At 38.6% G+C, this 27,872-nt stretch overlaps 1 protein-coding gene across 4 annotated transcripts in view; it reads right to left on the reverse strand.

Annotated features, from left to right (window-relative positions):
• Positions 1-371: 371 nt before the first annotated feature.
• Positions 372-27,872, reverse strand: part of b3gat1a (beta-1,3-glucuronyltransferase 1 (glucuronosyltransferase P) a) — a 176,339-nt gene continuing 148,838 nt past the window's right edge. For 3 of the 4 annotated variants that reach the window (XM_049483776.1, XM_022664949.2, XM_049483775.1), the window contains 3 exons: positions 20,690-20,986; positions 17,343-17,446; positions 372-9,556 (listed from right to left, as the gene is read on the reverse strand). In XM_049483776.1, coding sequence (XP_049339733.1) covers positions 17,360-17,446; positions 20,690-20,986 — 384 coding nt within the window. In that variant the 3' untranslated portion in view covers positions 372-9,556; positions 17,343-17,359. Of the gene's footprint in view, positions 9,557-10,619; positions 10,769-17,342; positions 17,447-20,689; positions 20,987-27,872 lie in introns of all 4 variants that reach the window. The other variant, XR_007440781.1, reaches the window with a different exon arrangement.

Genomic DNA, 27,872 nt, shown 5'->3' on the forward strand with positions numbered 1-27,872 from the left:
AAATTAATTTTCTTTGATTTTATTAAATTGAAAACCTCTGGAATATAATCAAGAGGAAGATGGATGATCACAAACCATCAAACCAAACTGAACTGCTTGAATTTTTACACCAGGAGTAAAGCAGCATAACGTTATCCAAAAGCAGTGTGTAAGACTGGTGGAGGAGAACATGATGCCAAGATGCATAAAAACTGTGATTAAAAAACAACCAGGGTTATTCCACCAAATATTGATTTCTGAACTATTAAAACTTTTTAAGAATATTAAATAAATACAAATATTCTAAGAACATTGACAGATTAAATGTTCTAAATCAACCTGTAACATTCAGAAAACGTTATACTGATCATAAACTGAGAGACGAGTCAGAATCAGAGCTTTTGAAATGTTTATTGTTTTCTGTCGTTTTGAATCTCTTTCTCTTCTGAAATGAGGCATGGAGAAAAAAAGAACATTTACAAGAGTAACATGCAGAAATGCTTCGCTTTGTGTTTCAAACTGAAGAGATTTAGAGGCGCGAGTGTGTGTGTAAGGGCATGTAAGAGTGTGTAAGAGTGTGTAAGTGTGTGTAAGAGTGTGTAAGGGTGTGTAAGAGTGTGTAAGAGTGTGTAAGGGTGTGTAAGAGTGTGTAAGGGTGTGTAAGGGTGTGTGTAAGTGTGTAAATGGAAACTGAAACAGTAAGAGCAGTATGTGAGGGTACTCAGTCTCAGTGACGGGTTGTATTATATTTGTGTATTTGTAGGAAATGTCAGTGAACACACCACTATTTTATTTCAGTAATTTAATGTATTAATGGTTTTATAATGATTTGGCATTACTTATGTTTTCATACTAGAAACTCAGGAATGTGGAAACGTCAAGAGCTGCAGGGTCTTAAAGGAGAAGTTCATCATAAAAACATGGATAAAAATAAGAGAGCACTTAAAAATGATGAGTTTCTTTGATTTTACCACATAAAAAACCTCTGGAATATAATCAAACATAAACCTATAAATAGCAAAATCAGAGAAACTGATTCAGAAACTGTGGTCTTTTAATTTTTTCCAAAGTGTTAAACAAACAAAATAAAAAACTTTGCTTTTCATTTTCTGAAGCAGTCCAGATGAGTGCCAGTTCCATCATCATAGCGTTTTTGATGGTCTTTTTTCCCCAACTGCACTTGAGGAAACTTTGAAAGTTCTTCAAATGTACTTTCTTATAGAATGACCATTATTTCTTAATTAATTATATAAAGTAATAATAAATAAAGTATTTTTCTTTACTTAGTTGAGTAGTTCTTGCTCTAGCTCTTCACTACTTTACTTTAACTGATGCTCTCAAACACTTTATTAAGAGACAAGAAATTCAAGTAATTAACTCTTGATGAGTTCAGCACAGCTGTTAACTGAAAGCCTGAGTTCCAGTTTGTTTAACACTTTTTGTTACTATATAATGCCATATGTTTTTCTTCATAGTTTGTATGACTTTAGTATTAATCTACAATACAGAACATTTTAATATAATGAATAAACACTGAATTTAAGGTGTGTCAAAAACTGGGATCCTGTTGGGCTTCCCAATAGTTTCTGTAGTTTTGAGCTGGAGCTACATCGCTGTGATCAGATTTTTTATTTTTTAAATGTGTCTCAGACCACCTCTTTAAATTTATCTTAAGCCCTATCCAGACAGGATTAGTATCTCAGGGGGTTCTGGGTAATTTTCTCTTTTATGGGGGTTTTTATCCTATGTGATTTTATTCCCGTCCAGAACGATCATGTAGGTGTTTTTCTCAGACGTCCTCTGAGAAAATTACAGGCTGAATTATCTACTGTTTTTCTCTGAACTCCGTGCTCCTCCGGTAATTTTAGTCCCGTTCGGACGCACATCTCTGAGTTTCGTCTCCTCAAGTTTAATAAAATAGATATTTGTCCACTGCTGCGCACCGTAATTACACTTTGGAGCTTGGGAGTTTCCACAGAGATCCACGTTAAAAACACAACAGCGAGTGGAAATGGAGGAGCTACTGAACATGATGTCATGTGACTGAGAAAGCCTAAAAACTCACTGTTCCTCCTGTTTTTTCAATTGCAAGAGATTTATTGTGAAATTTTTACAGACGCCCCCCTGAGAAATGAATCCCATCCGGATAGGACTTAAGACCATGTCCTTAAATGGTTTGAGTTTTATTTTATCTGTTTTAAATGCAGCTCAGACCACATTCTGAGGTTGTTTTTTTAAAAAAAAATAAGTGTGTCTGAGATCACCTCCTGAAGTTTGTCTCAGACCATGTCCTGAAGTAGTTTGAGTGATTGAAATTGTTTCCGTTATAAATGCATCTCTGACGACCTCCTGAAGTGGTTTGAGAGATCAGATTTTTATCTATTTTAAATGAATCTCTGAAGTTTGTTTTAGACCATCTCCTGAAGTTGTGTGATTAAAAGTTTGGAGTTTGTCTCAGACCACCTTCTGAAGTTTGTCTGAGATCATGTCCTGTAGTGGTTTGAAAGATCGGATTCATATCTGTATAGATAATATTTATTGGATGTTTAACCACATTTCCCCTTTTAAATTTCAGTTATTTTGTAATTTGCCTTGAGCTCCAGTGCAAAACTAAAACTTAAGAAGAAAACTTGATTAATTTAGTTTATTTATTTATTTATTGTTATTAAACTATTATTTCTTTAAGGATATTTGCCTTTATCATGTTTGTTGTGGCTCTCACTGACTTCTGCTTGATCTGAAAAATCTTATAAACTTATATATATTCTACTTTCTGGAAACGTCTTTCTGGAATACGTGGTTTAAAGTGTGAGAATTGAGATCTGAGTTGGTGTGAATACTTCAGGACATTTTATAAATGCAAAATAAATACAATAAATAAATATTTCAGTATAGGATAAATACAAAAAAAAAAGAAAGAAAAAGGAACACACAGCATTTTTTTTTACAATGTACAGAATAAGGAGGTTCCTGGCAGGAAACTGGGTGCCGCTGTGCAAAATAATGACTTGGGCTGAGATGGATCGCTGCAATAAGCGCCTTCCTTGCAGCGTCTTTTAACGAGAAAACCCAAAATCCAGTTTTCCGGAGCTTTTTTTCTGTTTGTTTCGTATGAATCGTTGAATTTGCCTTGCGAAAAGCAAGACATCGTACACACATCAATTTGTTCGTAAGTAATAACTTCGTTACGGGGCGACGTTAGCAACGTTAGCGACGTTAGCTCATTTCCAATGTCATTATTACAGTGTAGGGAGGCAACTCGCAGTCAGTGCATGCTGTACCAGCCTCTGTGCTACCGTCATATTCATATACAGCAAATAAAACAACAAAAAACAAACAAATAAACCGAAAATAATGTGCACCAGCAATGCAAATACTCCTGTGCTAATGGGTTAAAGGCAGACAGGTGCAAAAATATGCCTAAGACCATCACATTTACAGTATTTATATATATAGAGAGAGAGTGCTCAGAAATAACCGGCAAGGGCCTGCTGCAACCAACCAATCAATACCCAGCTGATTACATATTACATACTACATATCTAGATTGACTGATCTTTAACTCACTTTAACCTAATGCCAGGTTCCCACTACTTCTCCAAAAACCCACCAAACGTGGTGAAGAACATCGTTATTGTCTCAGCGTTGAGTCGAATTAAAGATATTCTGAATGTGGATTGGATCTAGCTCTGATCTCAATCTACAGACGAAGTGCTATATCTCAGTTTCAGCCTCGTATCTCTGGGTTTTAGTAGTTTGAAACCAGCTTAAGTTGCAAAATCCTCCAAAAACCCAACAAACTTAGTGCAGAACATTGTTATCGTCTCAACGTTGAGTCAAATTAACATAATTCAAAAGGAAGGAACAGGAGGAACATTAAACACCTCTACAATTCCAGATTTTAATAGGATTTTATAAAATGTAACCTAAAATTGTGTAGTTTCAACCTGGCCTAAGCTGCAAAATCCTTAAAAAACCCAACAAACGTGGTGAAGAACATCATTATCGTCTCAATGTTGAGTCAAATTAACGATATTCTGAATGTGGATTGGATCGAGCTCTGATCTCAAACTACAGATGAAGTGATACATCTTGGTTTCAGCCTCGTATCTCTGGGTTTTTGTAGTTTGAAACCAATTTAATGATATTCTGCACTACATTTGTTGTTTTTTTGAAGGATTTCGCAGCTTAGGCCGGGTTCAAACTACATGATTTCATAAAATCAATCAATCAGCGCTTCCTAATGTTCCTCATGTTCCTTCCTTCTGGATAATGTTAATTTGACTCAGCGTTGAGACGATAACCATGTTCTACACTACGTTTGTTGGGTTCTTGCAGTTTAGGCCAAGTTCAAACTACACGATTTTAGATTCAATTTCATAAAATATGTATAAAGATAAAGATAAAGATGTTCTGGTGTTGTAGAGGTTTTAATGTTTTTTCCTTTAGTTCAATTTCATAAAATCAATTCAATTAATGTCTGGAGTTGTAGAGGTTCCTAATGTTCCTCATGTTCCTTCCTTCTGGATAATGTTAATTTGACTCAGCGTTGAGATGAAAAACATATTTTGCACTACGTTTGTTGGGTTTTTGGAATATTTCGACACTTAGGCCAGGTTTACACTACACGATGTTAGTTAAAATTGTATAAAATCAAATTAATATCTGGAGATGTAGAGGTTCCTAATGTTCCTCCTGTTCCTTCCTTCTGGATAATGTTAATTTGACTCAACGTTGAGATGTAAACGATGTTCTGCGCTACGTTTGTTGGGTTTTCGGAGGATTTGACAGCTTAGGCCAGGTTTAGACTACAAAAACCCAGAGATACGAGGCTGAAACCGAGAGGTAGGTCTTCATCTGTAGGTTGAGATTAGAGCTAGAGTCACTCCACCATCAGTATAAGGTTAATTTGACTCAACGTTGAGACGATAACGATGTTCTGCACTACGTGTGTTGGGTTTTTGAAGGATTTGACAGCTTAGGCCGGGTTCAAACTACAAAAACCCAGAGTTTAGAGCTAGAGTCACTCTGAGATGATAGCGATGCTCTGGAGTTGTAGAGGTTCCTAATGTTTTTTCCTTTAGTTCAATTTCATAAAATGAATCGAATTAATATCTGGAGTTTTAGAGCTTTCTAATCTTCCTCCTGGTACTTCCTTCAGGATATTGTTAATTTGACTCAACGTTGAGAAGATAAAGATATTCTGCACTACGTTTGTTGGGTTTTTGGAGGATTTCACAGCTTAGATCTGGTTCAAATTACATGATTTTAGAGTTCAATTTCATAAAATCAATCAAATTTATTTCTGGAGTTTAAGAGCTTTCTAATCTTTCTCTTGTTCCTTCCTTCTGGATAATGTTACAAACGTCGTGCAGAACATGGTTACCGTCTCAACGTTGAGTCAAATTAATCCTATCCAAAAGGAAAGAACAAGAGGAACATTAGGATGCTCTAAAACTCCAGATATTAATTTAATTGATTTTATGAAATTGAACTGAAGGAAAGAACATTTTAAACCTCTACAACTCCAGACATTCTCTAGGTAAGGTTAATTTGACTCAACATTGAGACGATGGTGATATTCTGCACTACGTTTGTTGGGATTTTTAGCCTCATCTCAACCTACAGATAAGATTTCATCCTCATATCTCCTGGTTTCTGATGGTAGAGGCGTGTAATTGTGTATAATCGTTTAGGTGTATGGGGTATGGAGTTTGGGCTGTGCAGGATTTTAGTGTTGCCTCAGACGTCTCTCTACGCCGTGGCGGCGGTTTTGTTTTCACTCACTCTCATGTCGCTCTGTAGCCTTCTGGAACAGTGTCTTTGTGAGGAGCGTTGTTAAACGAAGCTCTCAGGAGCTCCAGGGTGGTGTGAAATTCAGGTGGAGCTGTGGAGATTTGTGAGGGTGAGATGAAAGCTCTGCCCAGGTGGATACGAGTTCAGAGAAATCTCCCGATCCTCACCAGCTGAGACTCTTACGGGCTAACGTCTTCATTCTGGTAGCCGTGTGGTGGAGTATGGTTGGAGTACAGTGTGAAGACTGACTTTAAGGCTGGTTGGATGCACGGAGGTTTGATTTTAATGAAGCCTCATGAAGCCTCATGAGCACTAAACTCATAATGAGATCAATAAAGGTATAATGTTGTCTGTTTTGTATGCTAATAAGCGATTGAAACTATAATGCTGCAATGGGGTCAATTTGGCCCAATTTAATGTTAAAAGTATCTATAAAAATGGTTGAAATTAGTTTTGAGATTCATATTTATTGTCTTTTCCTAATGTGATGAAGACGATACATAAAAAAAAAAATATTTTCAATGTTTTGCTAAATAAGTGTTTTTTTATGATGGTGATGTTCAAAGATGGTTCTTTGAAAAGCAAAATAAACATATGCAGCCTATTTAATTAAGACAATTGTGAAAAAAGTGGCAAATTTTTTTATTCAGCCTTTTCAGATTAATGAATGAACTGATTTTAATCAAGCTCCACCGCCACCATGTTTAACAGAATGAGGAAAAGTACTGAATCCTTGTTATAAACACTCCGAAAAATGGCAAAAAAGCACTTTTTGTGTGAAAAAAATGAATAATTTTTACAGATTTTTGTTAATGTGATGAAATCACAACCAGCAGGGATGCACTAAATATTTGGCAACCAAATATTTATTTTAGACAAATTATTTGTCTAAAAATGGCACAAAAGCGCTTAGGCAATTGACTAACTGATTAATTAGTGAAAAAAAGATTTTTTGGGCAGTAAAAAATGTGCTCGATGTGCTCAAAATCATTAATTATTATTTTTTTTTAATTGTAACTACTTTTTCTTTGAAAAGCAAAAGAAACATCCTATTCAAGTTGTGCAATAGTGAAAAAGTGGCAAATTTTGGTATTCAGCCTTCAGATTAATGTTTTATTTTGTTGGGTTTAGGCCAAAAAATATGGGATACTTTCATATCCCATATTATATAATCAATAGTAGTATTAAAGTGATTTTAATCAAGCTCCTCCACCACCATGTTTAACAGAATGAGACGAAGTGCTGAATTCCTGTCCTGAACACCGAACTCTGTATTCATCTTTAAATCTAGCACAAATTAATAAGTATTTAATAGGGATGAAATATATATTTGGCAACTGAAGTTATATGTTCGAATGTGTCAGAAAAAACACTTTTGTGAAAAAAGACTGAACAATTTTTCTGATCAAAATCAGTAGGGAAATAATCTTTAAAAAATTTAACTTTTTCTTTGAAAAGAGAAACTAAATATATACATATATATATATTAATATATTTAGTTTAATTAATACTACAGTGAAAAAATGTCATATTTTGATATTTAGCTTTCAGATTAATGTTGTAATGTTTTATTAATGTGGGATATATTCATATTGTTGCATCAATAGTAGTACTGAAGTGATTTAAATCGAGCTCCACCACCACCATGTTTAACAGAATGAGACAAAATGTTGAATCCCTGTCCTGAACACTGAACTTATTAATCTTATTAAACTGTATTAATCTTTAAATCTAGCAAATCTAAATAGGGATGCATTAAATATTTGGCAACTGAAATATTTGTCTGGAAATGTCAGAAAAAAACACTTTCGTGAGAAAAGACTGAATCATTTTTTACCGTTTTTTGATGCTGTGATGAAATCCCAACCAGCTGGGATGTAAAAAAAAAGGGTTTCAAAAAGAGCCCCACCGCCACCATGTTTAACAGATTGAGACGAAATGCCGAATCCCTGTTCTGAACGCTAAACTCTACCCTGCTGTTATATATCTGAGTGCCCCTCTCTGAGCATGTGCGTGGTCTTATACCTTATTCGCCGACGTGTGGACGTCTTAGTAAATTGTTCTTCTTCAGCCTCTCTTTACTTTAACACTGGAATATGAATTATAAATACAGTAGAGTTACATTGCTTGATCTTGTTGAGTTTTAACGCTAGACTTTTTAATGCCACTTGGTTCTGAAGCCTATGACTGTTCGTAAAGTAAATTATTTACAACGTAATGTCCGCTCTGGAACACTGGACGTAACATTTAAGTGCCGTAAGGTCCTAAAATCAGAAAAAAAATAATATAAAGTGTTATACACTCACTGACCGTCAAAAAGCAACATGGCTGCCAGGCTCAGGATGTGTGTTTTATATATATATATATATATATATGTACAGGGGTTGGAGAATGAAACTGAAACACCTGGTTTTAGAGCACAATAATTGATTGTGGTGACGGACAGTTCTGGTGGAAACAGGAGAGTTGAGGTGCACATTGAATTCTGCATGATTTGATCAGCCGTGGTTTAATGTTTTTTGGATACAATCCGGGTTAGCACCCGAACATCCCTTTCAGACAGCTTCCTCTTACAGCGTCCACAGTTAATCCTGTTGGATGTGGTTGGTCCTTCTTGGTGGTATGCTGACATTACCCTGGATACCGTGGCTCTTGATGCATCACAAAGACTTGCTGTCTTGGTCACAGATGCTCCAGCAAGACGTGCACCAACAATTTGTCCTCTTTTGAACTCTGGTATGTCTCCCATAATGTTGTGTGCATTGCAATATTTAGAGCAGAACTGTGCTCTTACCCTGCTAATTGAACCTTCACACTCTGCTCTTACTGGTGCAATGTGCAGTTAATGAAGATTGAACACCAGGCTGCTCCAATTTAGCCATGAAACCTAAAATCCCACACTAAAATGATGACAGGTGTTTCAGTTTCATTGTCCAAACCTTGTATATAAATATATATAAATATATATATAATACTGCTTTGCAAAATTGCTTCGAGGACCTGTATTTGAGTTGAGGCAACAAGAATCCAAAACCAGTAGTTCAGTAGTTCTGAGCTAGAACAACGAGACAGTCGACGCAAACAGTGAATGAACAATGTAAAAGAACAACGTAAAGAACAACGTAAGAACAGCGTAAAGAACGTAGTTCTGAACTTTCTATCAAGACGCGCAAACGCAATTAAATTAAACATAGATAAACGTAGATTTTGCGTTATGTAAAAAACAAACAGAACACATTCCCTTCTGCGTACGCGTTAAATCTCTCGAATAAAAGAGTCGAGTCCGAGTCCAGTCCAATCCGAGACCAATCGCTTTAAATTCCAATCGTTTTTCAATCGTCCAATCATATTCTACTTTAGTTCCAGAGTCTCATCAACTCTTCAGCCAGGCTCCACCCCTCCCGCCCTGCCACTCTCTGCAGTTATTACCCTCCTGGCACGAGGCGGGCACCGTGTGCCGGGTAGAAGAGTGGCAGGTTCGTCAGCGGGTCGAGTGCCCCGTCGCTCCGGCCCCAAGCTGCGCCTGCAGGAAGCATCACCCACATCCCTCTCGAGTTCATCTCCTTCTGATTCTGCTTCTTCTTATAAAATACTGAGAAATATTGCCTTGTTTTAACCAATCTGTGCTTTGAACTTTGAACTGATACTGTATCTCTGTAGCAGTAACGTCTGTTTGGTTATAAAGTCAGTAGGAACGAGATTAATTTGTCCAAAGGTTTTGGTTCTGAGGTACCGTCTCCGTCTCTGCGTGTTCCCGTCGGACCTGGATGAAGCCAAGTGCCTGAAACACACATAAAAAACACATAAAACATACATAAAACACATAGTAATTCATTGAGAAACAATAATACTTAAGTTTTAATCATTCATAAATTAATATTTGGTGGAATATCCGTGATATTTTTAATTGCAACTTTAAAGTGTCTTGGCATCATGCTCTCCTCCACCAGTCTTACACGCTGCTTTTGGGTGATCTTATGCTTATTACAGTCCTGGTGCAAAAAGTAGTTGAAGTAGTTTTTATTTTTTTAAGGATAAAGTAAAAGTTACATGGCTCGTAAAAAGGCTTTTTGTGTAGTTAGCTATGAGTACTTTACAGTATAAAGTAAGTTTATTTCAGTAATTTGGTTGAAAATGTGAAACTATAGTGTCTCAAAACAATTTTGAACCTTATAAGAACAATTGGTAATTTTGGCAGTGTGGGCAGTGTGCCAAGTCCTGCTGGAAAATGAAATCCTCATCTCCATAAAAGTTGTTTTCAGCAGAGGGAAGCTGTAAGATATAAAGTGCTGTAAGATTTTGTGGGAAAACAAAACTGCACTGACTTTAGACTTGATAATAAAACACAGTGGATCAACACCAGCAGATGACAGACATGTCTCTCCAAACCATCACTGATCATCAGTAAATTTTACATTTCATTTAAAGTAAATCAAGGGAGCAGAGTCTGGAGGAAGAGTGGAGAGACACACAGTCCAAACTGCTCGAGGTCTAGTGTGAAGTTTCCACCAATCAGTGATGGTTTGGAGATGCGGATTTCATTTTCCAGCAGGACTTGGCTGGACACTGGCCACACTGCCAAAAGTACCGATTGGTCTTATATAATAATACTGTAATTTTCTGAGACACTGATTGTTGGGTTTTCATTGGCTGTGAGCCATAATTTTCAATGATATTTAAATTTTTTGAGATGCACCAGTAATACTTTGTTTTTTGTTTGCCGAATCCTATTGAAATGAATGTAATGTTGCTCACAGATGGTAGTGTGACTGTGGCAGGAGTTGGATAATCTCCCCAGGAGAGACAGTTCCAGCCTAGTTTAATAATGTTTTTTGCTCAAACACCTGAATTTACTCATCCGTTAATGTTCCAGCTCTTGCAGCTGCAGCAGAGCAGAGAAATAAAGACACAGCGCTGGACTCCGACCCTCAGCTCCACACCTGCAGCAGTTTACTGAGTCATTTACTATAAAGCTTTATCACTTTATACAGATCTGGAAGAAAAAAATTAAATAGACCGCTTCAGTTTCTGAATCAGTTTCTCTGATTTTGCTATTTATAGGTTTATGTTTGAGTAAAATGAACATTGTTGTTTTATTCTATAAACTACAGACAACATTTCTCCCAAATTACAAATAAAAATATTCTCATTTAGAGCATTTATTTGCAGAAAATTAGAAATGGCTGAAATAACAAAAAAGAGTTCAGTTCTGAGTTCAGAAATCAATATTTGTTGGAATAATCCTGTTTTTTAATCAGTTTCATCTTGGCGTCATGTTCTCCTCCACCAGTCTTACACACTGCTTTTGGATAACTTTATGCTGCTTTACTCCTGGTGCAAAAATCAATTCAAGCAGTTCAGTTTGGTGGTTTGATGGTTTGTGATCATCCATCTTCCTCTTGATTATATTCCAGAGGTTTTCAATTCCGTAAAATCAAAGAAATTCATCATTTTTAAGTGCTCTCTAAATTTTTCCAGAAAGATTACAGCTGTGAACTGATAAGACCTATAGGCGAGACATCAAATTTTCCCAAAAATCATCAGAGCTCCTTATAATCCGGTGCTGCTTATGTATGAATTCTATCAGTCAGGTATTAAGGAGCATTAAAGTCACTCCACTGAAGTACAGAGTTATATAGTCGGGGGGCCAAAACTGACATTGTAACTGATGCGGACATCTCAGGGTACAAGCTGACAACCTATATAATATTATTATTTGACCCCTAGGGATGTAATCTAGTCTGGTTGTCAGCTTGGATAATGAGATTTAGTGTTTCCTCTTCTTCTTAACCCCTGCTGTACTCTTGAACATACTTCCAATATAATCCATCTTATGTGCAAATATAACCTTTGATAAAATTAATAATAAGCATGCCAAAGGAGTATTGCTCCACAGGGGCACTGTTTTGTTATCACATCTGTGCTATGAAGCTTGAAGAAAAAGATTTAATGGAGATCATCGCAGAAGGTGTTTTCACAAGAATTCATTGATTAGTTTCACTCATTTCTAATTGTCTACAACAACAACAACAACATCTCACTTATTTCCAATTGTCTACAACAATTGGGTGGATTTCATGTGCAGATGATCTTCTCAAAGCTTATTGGTCAGCACCTCTCCAAATCATGAAGGGGAAAGGATGGAATCGTGTAGCCTGTGCACACAAACTTTTGAAGCCTTTGAAGCCCTTTGGAGAATGCTGTGGCCAACTTTTCTGCAATCTCAGAACACAAACGATGTGATGAAATTGAAACTGCTGCAGTATGCTATGAAGAGCTTGTGCTGAAAGCAGAAAAGGTTCAAGATCTCCTTGCAGAGTTTGACAAAACGATTGAGCACAATGAGTTTTAACTTTCACAGTAGCCTGACCAAGAGAACCCCCAAAACATTCTCAGATTGGTACTACAGCAAAGATAAGAAACTTGAAAAATCCAAATGTGTGAAGCCTGTTGCATAATTGTATCCATGGACAGCGGTAAAAAGGTCAACATTAATGAGCTCCTTCAAAAAGAACTATGTCCAGTACCTCTCTCTCTCTTGCCACAGCAGATCTGTTGCTCAGACCAACCAGCAAAGCTGACCTTGCCACCATACTACAAGCTGGTGCAATGGTAACCGACCATACTTCATCTCCTGTGAGCACGTGCACTATAATTGATGGGATGGCCCTGGTGAGAGCATCAGGAAAACTTCCTGATGCATCAACATTTGGAGAGTACGTTGACATTTTCATGCATAAAGTCAGTGGTCATCTACATGGTGGGATCACAAGAGTTGACCTATTGTTCGATCAATTCAAACAAAACTCAATAAAGAATAGAGCTAGAGCAAAACGCAGCATGACACAACTAAAGATTTGGACCATTGTCAGAAGGAATGTGAAGGTACCTGCTGACTGGAATACTTTTATTGACCTGGATGAAAACAAAGCCAACCTGACCCATTTCCTGTCAGAGGAGCTTGAGATTCATCAGTATGGTTGGGAATAGGGCTGCCACGATTAGTCGACTAGTCACGATTATGTCGACTATTAAAATAGTCGACAACTAATTTAATAGTCGATTAGTCGTTTTTTTTTTTTTTCTTTGTTTTTCTCTCCAAACTGCTGCGACTGCCTTTCTGTCCTGGACGCACATGCGCAGTAGTGGAAACCGGGGTAGGTAGTGGACGACATCTCAGGACATTATAAAGACAGGCTCTGGTTTCATGGCTACCCCGCTACAGAACTCAAAAGTGTGGGATCACCAAGAAAATAAAAGTGAAACGCGTGCAATGCAATATCTGCAATGAAGAACTTGCCTTCCTCGGCAGCACAACCGCGATGCACGAGCACCTGAAAAGGAGGCATGTTGTGGCTGATTAAATGACGAAGAAGCTAAATTGCTATTTAGCTGCTAAAATTAGCGTAAACAGAGCGTTAACTTAGTACTTAACTTACTCATCTTGATGGCTTTAAAACAGAGGTCACTAATAGGCGGACCGCGATCCGGATCCGGACCCAGACGTTGTCACAAATGCCGTCCCAAACCGATAAACTACAGAGAAGGATTTCATTCTGACAGTGGCTTCTGTTTTCAGTGCTTTTCGGTGCAGTAAACTCACAGATCAGTCATGTGTGGTGTAAAATCACCAAACGCTCTCCTCTGCCAATCAGATCTGTGCAGACCGCTGCCCTGTGTACGGTAATGTACACAATATCTGGACAGAGAGGCATTTTTTATTAATATACTTTTTTTTCATAATAGTTCAAACAACCTCACGGTTGAGATGTTTCATAAATGCCAGTGCCTTATCCTTATTTTACACAGTTGTTTACACTTTATGCTAAACAGTAAAATAATTGTCTGTTACAACAAGCTGCATATTTCATTAAAGGTTTAATGAACTATGATTTTAATTGTTTTTATTTTTAGTTAGCATATAGCTGAAATCTAATGTTGGTTGTATAATAGCAGCTGCATTCTATTGTGATAAACTGTGTTTTATATTCAATTAACGTATGATCCGATTAGTCGACTAATCATAAAAAATAATCGGTGATTAGTCGACTATAAAAATAATCGTTTTTGGCAGCCCTAGTTGGGAAATTGTGATTAGTGGGGGATTTCCTGACCCTAAAAAAGTGGCATCTACAGCTGACTTTGATGTTTCCCAACTGCAGGCTGTTCATGAGGAAGCAGATACACGCATTCTGCTACATGCAGTTGATGCAAAAGTCAAGGGGATTAGCGGCTCATCGATCAGTGCAGAGAGACAGATGTTCTGGTGTTCCTGCTTGCCTTTGCGCAACATTTGAGTCCTGAGGTTTGGATGAAGGCAGGAACAGCCAAGAAACCCCGCTTCATTAAAGTGCATGACATCAAATTACCACATAATATCAGTAATGGTTTATTGGCATTTTATGCCATCACCGGATGTGATACAACTAGCCAGTTCACTGGTATAGGAAAGTGTTCCAGCAGTATCCTCATCTTCTTCAAAACTTTGGTGAGGAAGAAATGCCAAATCCAGACACTCCAGGCATGGCAGAACAATTTGTGTGCAAATTGTATGACCCAAAATCAAGCAGTGAATCAATCCATGAGGTTCGATGTGCCCTGTTTCGGAAGGTGAAAGCCAATGTGGATACTTTACCTCCAACAAAGGATGCCTTGTCTCTGCACCTCATGAGGGCACACTATCAAACAAAGATTTGGAAACAATCACTAGTGTCTCATCCACAGCTTCCCTCACCAACTAGTTGTTGGCATATGAAGGATGGTGTGCTGGTACTCAAGCTTTTAACCAAAGAACCATTACAGGTAAGATCTTTGGAGCTGTCAACCTGTGCATGCAAGGAGAGTGGAACGCAGTGCAGCACTAGGCAGTGCTGATGTTGAAGAGGTGGGATGTTTTGCTGTGGGGCATGTGGTTGTGGTTCAGCAGCTTGGTGCAAGAATACTCAGGTAACCACATCACATTATCATATGTATCATATTATGTTCAAAATAATAATTTTCCTGTTCATGTGATGCATCTTTTAACAAAATTAAACCACAAACTCCTCTGTTAAATCCCTGTTCAGGACTTTGACTGAAAATGTGGACATGGCTTGTAGGTGTTTTCTGATGGCAATATTCAATTTCTACTTTATTCGGAGTACAACAAACCAATGTAATTCTACCAGCAGGCTTTGATGGACATTACTATACATCATCTTGCTGCAGATGGTGTCACTGTGCATCGGTCAACAATACAGCGCACTTTACACAAGGAGAAGCTGTATGGGAGAGTGATGCAAAAGAAGCCATTTCTGCAAGCAAACAGAGTCGCCTGAGGTCTCACTCTCCCATACAGCTTCTCCTTGTGTAAAGTGCGCTGTATTGTTGACCGATGCACAGTGACACCATCTGCAGCAAGATGATGCTGCAGCTCTTTGGAGGTGGTCTGTGGATTGTCCTTGACTGTTCTCACCATTCTTCTTCTCTGCCTTTCTGATATTTTTCTTGGCCTGCCACTTCTGGGCTTAACAAGAACTGTCCCTGTGCTCTTCCATTTCCTTACTATGTTCCTCACAGTGGAAACTGACAGGTTAAATCTCCCCTTATACTTATATCCTTCCCCTGAACAACTATGTTGAACAATCTTTGTTTTTAGATCATTTGAGAGTTGTTTTGATGAGCCCATGATGCCACTCTTCAGAGGAGATTCAAATAGGAGAACAACTTGCAATTGGCCACCTTAAATACCTTTTCTCATGATTGGATACACCTGGCGATGAAGTTCAAAGCTCAATGAGGTTACCAAACCAATTTTGTGCTTCAGTAAGTCAGTATAAAGTAGTTAGGAGTATTCAAATCAATAAAATGATAAGGGTGCCCATACTTTTGGTTTAATGCATATTGCACATTTTCTGTTAGTACAATAAACCTCATTTCAATCCTGAAATATTACTGTGTCCATCAGTTGTTAGATGTATCAAACTGAAATGGCTGTTGCAAACACCCAAATATTTAGAACTAAAAATTATTAAGATTAATATGGGTGCCCAAACCTTTTCATATGACTGTATATGAATTAAGTCAAATAGGACCAAATTGTATGGGTTTAATTAGAATTCTAAATTTCCGCCTAGTCATTAGATGTTAAAAACCTATGCAATGTTGTCCCATTTCACAATACACTTGGCACACCTCTTTCCCCCAGATGGGGGTATTGATTTGTAGAGGTTTTTAATTTGTATCTTGTGTTTTCAAGCTGATATTAACTTTATAAAGTGGTACACTTTAGGCGGATATTGATTTTTACATGTTCAAGCTCCATTATCTCCCAGAGTGTAATAGGTATGTACATGGTTCATACTTCTACTGACATCCCAGAAGTGTCAGCTTTCATTTAGTACCAAGTAGTAGTTTTTGTCTGTGGCCCTTGCGGTTCCTGAGATAATCACCATTTTCTGTAGTTATGTTGTGTTACACAAAATAATTTTTTCCCCCATAAAATAGCTCATAAAAGTCATAAAAATATTTTTTCAGCCTGACAACCACTGTAGAATTTTACCTGTGTGTCCCTTCTGACTAAAAAAATAGGTTGTCATCTTGTACCCTGACATGTCCGCAAAAGTCTTAACGGAAGCACTTTTCAGAAATGGCCCCCTGACTAATACAGGAGATTCAGTTTAGTTCTCCAGCACCGAGACTGGAGCAGCATTAGCATTAGCCGCTAACCACGCTAAGCGCTAGCTAAGTATTATCGGCCTGTAACCTGCTGCTAACCCCGGCTAGCACTGCTGGAGAAGCATTAGTATTAGCCGCTAACTGTGCTAAGCGGCAGCTCTTTCACTGTCCAGCGGTAAGTATTATCAGACTGTAGCCTGCTGCTAACCCTGGCTAGCACTGCTGGAGCAGCATTAGCATTAGCTGCTAACCGTGCTAAGTGCTAGCTCTTATGCCGTGAGTATATCAGACTGTAGTCTGTGTGTTTAGGGTGTTAAAACAAAGCTACGTGGGATGAACTGCTAGCTAATATCACCCTGGCTTACGGGAACACTCAGGGTTCCTCAGAGTAGCGCTGTTGGGCTAGAGGTTAGTCGCTAATGCTAATGCTCCAGCCTTAGTGTTGGAGAAATTCGTGAATGTAAGCTTACTGCAAATAAACAGAAGTGCTTTTCTCACCCAAATAAACAGTTTTTAGGAGAGAAATCTGTGTAGATTAACATCCAGCGCTCATTTGACTTCAAAAGAAAGTCTTTTTTTATTACAGTTTTGTTTACTTAGCTTGATTAATTTGCGTTTTATAATCCAGTGCACCTTAGATATGAAAATAGACCAGAAAATATAGGTTTATTGATAGTGCACTTTTTAATATGATGCACCTAAAATACGGTATACAGTATAAGCTGTGCAAACACCTGTTAAAAGCTGCAGTAAATGTAATTTTTTTTTATTAAAGGTTTTTCTACTTGTAAAAAGGTAATGTAGTGTACAAAAAGGAAAACAACAGTAGCAGTAAATGCTAATTTAACTCAATTAAACCAACCAGATCTTCAGCAAATGTGTGTCTGTGTGTTCATGTTGTGTCTGATTACCAGAATTCAGGCAGACGTCAGATCTCCACGTTCGGGTCTGTGAAGCCCTTCTTCCCTTCGTTCACCAGGACGGGCTTTTCTGTCCTCGTGTGCCACACGAGAATCTGCCAGCAATCAGAAAAACAGAGAGCGCAGTTTGTAAAACAGGCAGAAAAACAAGTACGTAGTGTTGCGCCGCGCTCCGGAGGGACGCTGCTGTTTAATTTTTCATCATGTTCACAGCCGGCAGTAAGAGAACGCTGCTCGTGATTGGGGTATTTCATCCTGCTGAATTCACTCCTACTCACTATCAGTACAATCTGTCAAACACACACATATATAACACATATATAACCACGTATACATTCTTTATATAAAGCTCTGCAGAGGAGCAGTGGTGGCAGACAGCTCTACAAACTGAAGAGAGCGCTCTATATCCTCCTAAAACCTGGAGAAAAAAAAATGTTATTGTAATACATTATATGATTATGATTTTAATATATTTATTAGATTCATAATAGAGACGTCCTGATTCTTTATTTATTTTTTACCTCATTGGTTTGATTGAATATTGAACATTTTTAATTTACCGATATTTAATTGTTCATTTTCTAGTTTTTTTTTTTCCTTTTCTCCTGTTTGTCTCTAGTTAAATGCTTGTTTTTCTCCTTGTCCTCCCAAAATAAAAAAAACGAATAAAAATAAAGTCTTAAATAGTCCTATGAAGATTGGGATCGTTGGGGGTTCAAAATAAATTATTAATAATAATAATAATAATAATAAAGAAATGTGATTGAAACCGAGTTGAAGTTACTTAAATTTACATGAAATTAAATCTACTTAAAAAAAGCAAATGCAGAAAGTTGCGAAACTTTTTTCAAGTAAATTTTACTCATCATTTTTTTCACTGCAGTGCTGAGAATGACGGTGAATGTAGGCGCTCATAATGTCCACAAGCAAATAATTTCTATTGTTCTTGTTCTATTGTTCTATTGCAGTTTTCTTTTGTTATGTAAGATCTTTAGGGAATAAACAGAATAAACAGGATTGACCCGTTATAATTAAATCCATCATCTTACGCAACCTAGACTTCCTTTGATTTTCTACATAAATCAGCTCAGAAACGAAATAATAAGAATGATAATAACGATGATAATTATTATTTATAAATGCAGCACCGCGCTCTGCTTGTAGCGGTTGTGAATAATATGCAGCATCACGCTTGTTATTGTCCTGCAGGACGAGTGGAGCGGGTCGAGGGAGCTGTGATAGCGAGAGAGGAACAGCTCTACATGCAGAATATTCATAAAGGACCAGATAACGCTCATCTTCCCTCACTCCCATCCTTTTGTTCTCCGAGCAACAACACTGCAATCACCTCTCACTACCTCCCTCTATCCCTCCCTCCCTGCATCCCCTCTCCTCCAGCTCACCAGCCCTGCTGATGAATAATGTATAGAAGTGTGTGCGTCAGTGTGTGTGTGTGTGTGTGTGTGTGTGTGTGTGTGCGCACCTGCTCTGCTAGCCCTAAGCCCACCAGGTAGAAGAGGCTAACTGTTGCATTTGGCTCCTGGAATGTAGGGTAAGTGTGCACGTGAGTGTGCACGAGAAAAAAGGATGTTAGTACTGATCTCTGCATCTTAGCACAAGAGCTAACATTGTAAGCGAGCCGTTAACCATGCAGCTTTTTAGAATTTAGGGAGCGTGTCAGTGTGTCTTTGCTATCGGAACAACGGGAAAAGTACACCTTGTGCATGTACTAATTCTCTTAATTAATCATGGGTTTGGTTCATTTTGGGCGTAACATAAAAAAAAAACAATCAATGTGTGATTTGCTCATCATTTTCTTTAAGAGTCAGGTGAGCTCTGACTTTGGTGGATTGCTATTTTAACGGCGCAGCTACCTGGACGTGTTCAACCAGCGCTTCTTAGCAGAGGATTAATGTTTTGTCACGTTCATTCATTCTGTTTATTGTTGATGAAAAAGTTGGGTTTCTGCACTGCTGTGCGGTGTGACTGTGGAGTGTGTTCCAGTAACAGGACTGAGTTCCAGTAACAGGACTGAGTTCCAGTAACAGGACTGAGTTCCAGTAACAGGACTGAGTTCCAATAACAGGAGTGAGTTTCACTAACAGGAGTGATTATTTTTCTTATTTTACTAATTCTTTTATCTTATTGTTTTTTTTTTTTCAAAATACACTCAAATGTGCTCTGTGTCTTCATGCTATTAGTATATCCGCCGTTTAGCTATTTTTCATGTTTTTGCTAATTCTATGCTAAAAACTTGTTTTTATTACTTTCATTCCTGTTACTCAAAACATAAAAAGTATCAGGAGTGAGCTCCAGTAACAGGATTTAGTTTCAGTAACAGGAGTGAGCTCTAGTAACAGGAGTGAGTTTAAGTAACAGGAGTGAGTTCCAGTAACAGGAGTGAGTTCCAGTAACAGGAGTCAGTTCCAGTAACAGGAGTCAGTTCCAGTAACAGGAGTGAGTTCCAGTAACAGGAGTCAGTTCCAGTAACAGGAGTGAGTTCCAGTAACAGGAGTGAGTTCCAGTAACAGGAGTGAGTTCCAGTAACATGATTGAGTTCCAGTAGCAGCAATGAGTGCCATTAACAGGAGTGAGTGCCAGTAACAGGAGTGAGTTCCAGTAACAGGAGTCAGTTCCAGTAACAGGAGTCAGTTCCAGTAACAGGAGTCAGTTCCAGTAACAGGAGTGAGTTCCAGTAAAATGATTGAGTTCCAGTAGCAGCAATGAGTGCCATTAACAGGAATGAGTGCCAGTAACAGGAGTGAGTTCCAGTGACAGGTGTGAGCTTTAGTAACAGGAGTCAGTTCCAGTAACAGGAGTGAGCTTAATTAACAGGAGTGAGCTCTAGTAACAGGAGGGAGTTCCAATAACAGGAATGAGTATTGTCCCCTCGTTTATTGATTTATTAATGTGAATATTAGTTAATGTAAAACACTGTCAATTCAGTTGAATTGAAAAGGTATTTTATAGAAAGATATTTTAGAAAATTACAATGTGCATGCATATATAGTGTTTTATGTAGTGTTATATAGTGTTTTAGTGTCATATATTTGAATGTGCAGTCTATAACTATTTCTTTAAAATAAAGACTTTCTTTTAAACATGATTTTTAAATGTTCCATGAGTTTTGTAACCATCTTCAGATTAGAAACCTTGTAAAAGTAAAGTAAAGCTGCCAGAGTTTGACTAGTACATGTTTTGAGTAGTTAAATATATGTGTTATTAGATATTAGAGTGTTGAAAAAAGATAAAAAAGTAAGTTTAATTTGGTAGAGTTACAACAAGTAAATGGCTTCCATTCAGTGGAATGGTCCTTATACACCCTCAGAGCTTCTTACCTTAGTGCAATTAGCAGCTTTAGGCTCCAGGTCGTTGAGAGTGACGAGCTCTCGGAGGAGGCTGCTCTCCTGGTACCCCCCCTTCACCCCCCGCAGTTTAAAGTAGGCCTGGGGTTTGAACAGGATGAGCCGCAGGTTGATGGCGAAGCCGGCCATGTCGATGGCGAAAGGCCGATGGGGGTCGAACACCGTTTTCCAGCCGTAGACTTTCCCAGCGGCGTTAACCTTCGGAGACTCGTACCGTAAACCTCCAACAAACGCCACGGGCCAAACCGAGACCTTACGGGTGGAGCGCATCTGCAGGGAGACGGAGGAGAGGACAGGGGTTAAACCAGGAAATAGTGATCCGGTATAACTGGGATTTTATACAGGCTTTAAATTAACCCTTTCAGATGCTGTTTTCTGTCTGCAATGCACATAAACGAAGACTCTAACATTATAATATAAATCTATATTAACATTAAATACAACTAACTAAAATACTGTAAATAATAATTTTTAATTTATAGTCTATTCTAAATAAACAAAAAATAAGAAATCGTTTGATGTCCATTGTAATGGGACGCAGGGTCTGAAAGGGTTAAAGCTTATGAAGAATATGAAGAAATCAGACTTTATTAACAGAAAATGCAGAGAAAACAGCTGGAGAATGTTAATAAACAACAGACCTTAAAAAGAGATATACGCCAACAACTTTAACACTTTAACATTCTTTACGAAACTAAATATTTTAAATAGTTCTACAAACACTATAAATAAACCTACAATACTCAAAGTTTAAGTATTTAAAATGGATATTTCTTAAAAAGTTTTTTAAAGCTTTTTTAAGCAGGTTTAATATAGATTTTAGTATGTTATTATTATTGACCCCATAAGAGGAATTACAGTATTAAAATCAGCCACAATTTCCTTCTTTCTCAAGATAACCAATACAGTAAATTCAGTTAAGTGTGCATTAAAACTATCATTTAATCTTCAGTAATAATATATTTAAACAGGGCTATAGTTACTGCTCTGGAAGTTTTTTTGCACCTCATATCCAGAGTTTGTGAAATTTTATCACTTATGCTGAATAAATTATTCGAGAGGTACTTTTTTTGTTAGCTGTGGACTGTTTGCGCAATTCCATTTCTCTCATTCCAAAGAAGAATAATTGCTGTTTGCTGTTGTTTTTCTATTTTACTCAAATGAAAGCACTAATATTGCTGGAAACAGCTGCAGGAGCTCCTCAGATAAAGTGTTGGTTCTCAAGTTTCTCCAGGCACGGTGGAAAGAGATGAGCGTGTGAAACAACAATTGTAAAACAATGCCCAGTTCTAGGTCTCAGTACTGAAATCTACAGTATCTAAGCTTGAAGTATCTTTATTCTACAGTTTATTTGCAGTATCTGGAGATCTGTTCTGAGTGGACACTGAAGCACTTGTTTCAGCCGCAGTGGGAAAAGAGCGTCGGCTAAATGTGATAAATGTAAATGTAAACAGAGCATCGATATAAAACCGGCTGCTGATAACTGAACTGTAGACCGGCTGGATTTTACTCCAGCAGCCACCAATAAACAGAGCGATCCATCTCCTTTAACGTTCCTCTCCTCCACAAATGCTCTAAAACCGTTAGAGCAGATTGTGGTTACTCGTTTTTTCCCCAGATAATATCATTCTCTGTCTGTCCTCTCACTACCGAGCTCTACATCCCTAAAACATCTACAGCATCAACAGCCAATCGCTGGAGAGGAGCGACCCGGCCCAGAGCCAATCAGAACCCCCGAGAGAACCCGCCCAGAACATCAGCAACTCACCTGAACAGGTAATCTGAGAGAGATCAGAGAGAGAGAGAGAATACAGAGAGAGAGAAAGAGAAATAGAGCGGGGGAATAGAGGGGCAGAAAGAGAAGGAATAGATAGATAGATAGATAGATAGATAGATAGATAGATAGATAGATAGATAGATAGATAGATGAAAGAGTGATAGAGACAGAGAGGGGGAGAGAGAAAGAAACTGAAAGACTGGAGGATAGATAAATAGATATATAGATATAGAAAAGAGAAAGAGAGAAAGCGAGAGATAGAGACTGGAGAAGAGACAGACCTAGATAGATAGATAGATAGATAGATAGATAGATAGATAGATAGATAGATAGATAGATAGATAGATAGATAGAAAGAAAGGGGGAGGGAGAGAGACTGAAAGAGGGAAGAGATAGACGAATAGATATATACATAGATAAGTGAAAGGGGGGGCGGGAGGAGATAGATAGATAGATAGATAGATAGATAGATAGATAGATAGATAGATAGATAGATAGATAGATAGATAGATAGAAACTAGATATATAGATATAGAAAAGAGAAAGAGAGTAAGCGAGAGATAGAGACTGGAGAAGAGACAGACCTAGATAGATAGATAGATAGATAGATAGATAGATAGATAGATAGATAGATAGATAGATAGATAGATAGATAGATAGACAAGTACAGGAGAAGAGATAGACAGCAAGAGAGAGACTGAGAGAAGAAGGGAGAAAGTGGAGGACTAACAGACAGATAGATAGAATGTGTGGAGACAAAGAAAGAGGGAGAGAGAGAGACTGAGGGATGGATGGACAGAGAGAGATAGTCTGACAAGAGGAGAGAGAGAGAGCAAGAGAAATATAGAGAAATAGGGGGGCACTAAAGAATTGTGAGAGAAAGAGAGAGAAATGATTCTTCTAATTTAATGATTTAATGTAAAATGAATAATTATAATGAGTGAATTGTCTATCTGCTTCTGCAGCAGTGAACCTGTTACAGTCATTCCATTAAAACCTTACTAAACTGTACTGAAATATTGAGAAATAGAGCAACAGAAACAGAGAGAGAGAGAGAGAGAGAGAGAGAGAGGGCCCTGGAGAAGAGAGACATTCTTTAATCTTCTGCTTCAGACGCTGCGCTCCTTTCTTCTGTCCAGGCTTTTTGTGCTCTACCCAACACAAGCGTACGCATCATAAAAGCGAGCCGGCTAATGAATGGTGGTAAAAGGGGGCTGAGGGGGATGCAGTTGTTCAGTGCTTCCACATAATGCACCAAACACTCACGCCAAAGAAACTCCTCTAGAGATCTGAGAGAGAGCTGCACAGTGCTGACACAGCCTATAGCGCTTTACAGCAATCCGATGCACACATGCACAACTACTGGTTTTAAAAAGGGCACAAATCTGTTCAAAACATTAAAGATAATATCAACTCTCATAGAATGTGTAAAACAACTGTAACTTGTGGAGAAAGCAGAGTAAAGATTTGTAACTCCACTGAGCAGATACCCCTGTCAAAAGTCCATTACTCAGCACAGTACAGTGAGTAGATTGAGTATAAGAACACTAATCGATTGAACTTAATGTTTAAATCAATAAAATCAATAAAAAACTTTTTTATCACTCAGCCCAATACAGTGAGTATTAGAACAGTAACCAAATACCCGTCTCAAGAGTCCATCACTCAGCCCAATACACTGAGTATCAGAACACTAACCAGATACCCCTTCCTAGAGTCCGTCCTTCAGCCCAATACAGTGAGCATCAGAACACTAACCGGATATCCCTTTTCGAGAGTCCATCACTTAGCTAAATACATGAGTATCAGAACATTAACTGTATAATTCTCTCAAGAGTCCATCACTCAGCCCATTACACTGAGTATCAGAACACTAACTGGATAACCCTCTCAAAGTCCATCACTCAGCCCATTACACTGAGTATCAGAACACTAACTAGATACCCCTGCCTAGAGTCCGCCTGTCAGCCCAATGCAGTGAGTATCAGAAAACTAACCAGATACCCCTTTCAAGAGTCCATCACCCCAAAACAGTGAGTATCAGAACACTAATCTGTAGGGCTGCAACAAATGAATATTTTGGTAGTCGACTAATCTGATGAATATTTTTTCCCTCTCAAAAGTCCATCACTCAGCCCAATACACCGAGTATCAGAACACCAACCGGATATGCCTCTCAAGAGTCCATCACTCAGCTCAATACAGTGAGTATTAGAACTCTAGAAGGCTACCTGCCTCTCCTCTAGAGTATCCATAGAGTTTTCACAGCCCTAGTAAATGGGAAAAAACAGCTATTTATCTGTAGTCTACGCTCCATTACCATAACCATCAGAGGATGTTGTACACGTTACCGTCCATTTCTCAGCAAATGACATCATAGGAAATTGTCTAGCGATATGTACTCAGTATCACATAATCAACATATCATGATAATATCGTATTGCGAGACGCCCTGTGATTCCCGCCCCTAATCCTGAGGCTAAACATTTGGGGTCAATACATTGAGTATCAGAACACTAACCAAATACCCATCTCAAGAGTCCTTCACTCATCCCAGTACAGTAAGTATCAGAACACTAACCGGATCCTCTCTTAGCCCAATACACTGAGTATCAGAAAACTAACCGGATATCCCTCTCAAGAGTCCATCACTCAGCCCAATACAATGAGTATTTGAACACTAGAATGCTACCTGTCTCTTGTCTTGCGATATATTGAGTATCGCAAAATCAGCGTATCATGATAATATCGTATTGCGAGATGCCCTGTGATTCCCACCCCTAATCCTGAGGCTAAACATTTTGGGAAGCGAATTATGTCAGATATATTAATAATTTTGTATTAGGGAAACGTGAGTAGAAAATCTCTCTCTCTCTCTCTCTCTCGCTCTCTCTCTGTCGTTCTTTCTCTCTATGAAATATATACTGAGTTGAGAGCAGCGCTGTGAGGATAGGTGTATTAATTAATGAGCTTTTATTAAATCTGCTTATGCAGGCAGTCTTACAGCACAGGCATATATTTACAGCACTCCTCTATTTTTATCCAGCACTCCCCTCCTCCTCCTCCTCAACTCCACCCACACTGCTGCCTTATCTTCAACACTTTCAGCACCTGGGCTCAGCACGTCTCTATACACACAGCTCGCTCGTTAACCAGGGAACACGGTTATCCTGCTGTTTCTTTACTTCTCACCTCAATATTAACTTTTTCTTTCTGTACAAGACTTTCCTAGACTCTCCTACACGCATAAAAACATCGATAGAACTGGATATTTCAGATTACGTGGGCTCTACCTTACACCCTGCCCAAGTTGCGTCGCAATGCTCATTGCTATCTTACACCCCTCCAACAGTCTATAGTTTCACTCCTTCCACCTGCCTTGTTTTAATAGCAACAGAGCTTCTGAATATATCTACACTCATGGGCGTGGTGGTCTGGAAATGAGTAATGCTATCTCTATCTTGGCAACAGAAAACACATGAGCTCCACTGACTGAATACAACCTAGACAGACGCCAACACTCAGACGTTCATTGCTATCTTTTGCATCAACAATAAACAGGATAGTAAATAAAATAATATTGCTGTTCCCGTAAATGAGCTGCTGGAGCTCCTTCACAGCGTCAACCAGCAGCTCAGTTTCCTCTGCTGAGAAGAGTTTGTTGGACACGTCCAGGTAGCTGCACCGTTACAATAGCAATCCGCCAAAGTCAGAGCTCACCTGGTTCTACTCTTAAAGGGAATGATGAGCAATGGATACTCTGATTGGTTTATTTTATGTTATGCCTAAAACTAACCACACCCATGATTAATTATTATTAGAATTAGTACGTGCCTTAGTACTTTTCCCTTCGTTATGATAGCAAAGACACGCCCTGACACGCTCTAAATCAAGCTGCTAAGTAGGGGCACTGTGTATCGATGGTTGTGAGCTAAAAATGGGGAGTGCAGAGGAATAATAACAATTAAAATAAGTTATTTATTTGCACACTGCTGTGTGTTCATGTGTTTAACAAGCGAGGGTGTACTTGCAATGCACCCGTGATGCCAAGATAGCAATGAACGTCTGACTGTTTACGTCTGTCTAGGTTGTATTCAGTCAGTGGAGCTCCTGTGTTTTCTGTTACCAAGATACAGATAGCAAAACTCCAGAAATGTACCTGAACACACCTCATTTCATAAGCAGAACACCACGCCCTTCAGTGTAGATATATTCAGAAGCACTATTGCTATTTAAACGACGCAGGAGGAAAGAGTGAAAATAGACTGTTGGCGGGGGTCTAAGATTGATGACTTTCATCAGGCAGCAGTTATTCCAGCAGTGTCGTTATTCTGCGAAGTCCTGAACTTTATGCATTACACTGCGCCGCCGCTTTCACGCCAGAATGCCCTCGTCACCCTTTTGTTACGCTGTTTTTCACGCCTCTCGTGGGTAAGTTTCTCTCTTTTGTTTGCCCGTCTCGCTGTACCCTGCCTGCAGAAGTGCTGCTCTGGCTCGTAAGGGTTTCTCTCATCTCTGACTGAACAAAAAAACTGAGCAGAAAGTGCAGCTTAAACAGAGGCGATGTGAGTCTGAGCGAGAGAACAGGCCGCTAAAATACGGTAAACTAGGCCAGCCTGCCACTGGCAGCGCTCCCACCGGACGGCTCTTTAAGCAAGATGGATGTTGGCCAGGATTCAAACAAAATCGCAAAAAAAAACTGTATGCAATTTCTGAGCGCTATATATGTATATATTTATCAAAGCTGTGGGGCAGATCTGTTTGAATATACTGTGAATGGAAAATAAAGTTCGGTGTCATTTGCTGAGAAATGGACGGTGCCGTATGCAACATCCTCTGATGGTTATGGTAATGAAGCATAGACTACAGATAAATAGCTGTGGGTTGGCGAGGCTAGACAAGAAGAGTTCATACATCAATTTTATTTCATTTATATTTTTTAGCATCTAATAATAGTGATACATTACAGGTAGCATGCTAATGTCCTAATACTCACTTGAGAGGGATATCCAGTTAGTGTTCTAATACTGTGTCACCATAAAAATTGGCATCTCTGTGGTGCTGCTCATAAGAGGTGTGGACCTGTTTTTCCTGTAAAGCGGCTTTGTGACCACCTTTGTTGTAAAAAGCGCTATATAAATAAAATTGAATTGAATTGAATCTTCAATGTATTGGGCTGAGTGATGGACTCTTGAGAGGGTTATCTGGTTAGTGTGCTGATACTCAGTGTATTGGGCTGAAAGGGGGACTCGGTTAGTGTTCTGGAACTCACTGTACTGGGCTGAGTGAGGGACTCTTGAGAGGGATATCTGGTTTGTGTTCTGATACTCAGTGTATTGGGCTAATGATGGAATCCTGAAAGGTGTACCCGATTAGTGT

This window comes from Astyanax mexicanus, chromosome 9, assembly GCF_023375975.1.
Source record: "Astyanax mexicanus isolate ESR-SI-001 chromosome 9, AstMex3_surface, whole genome shotgun sequence".
In the NCBI taxonomy this organism is placed as follows: domain Eukaryota; kingdom Metazoa; phylum Chordata; class Actinopteri; order Characiformes; family Acestrorhamphidae; genus Astyanax; species Astyanax mexicanus.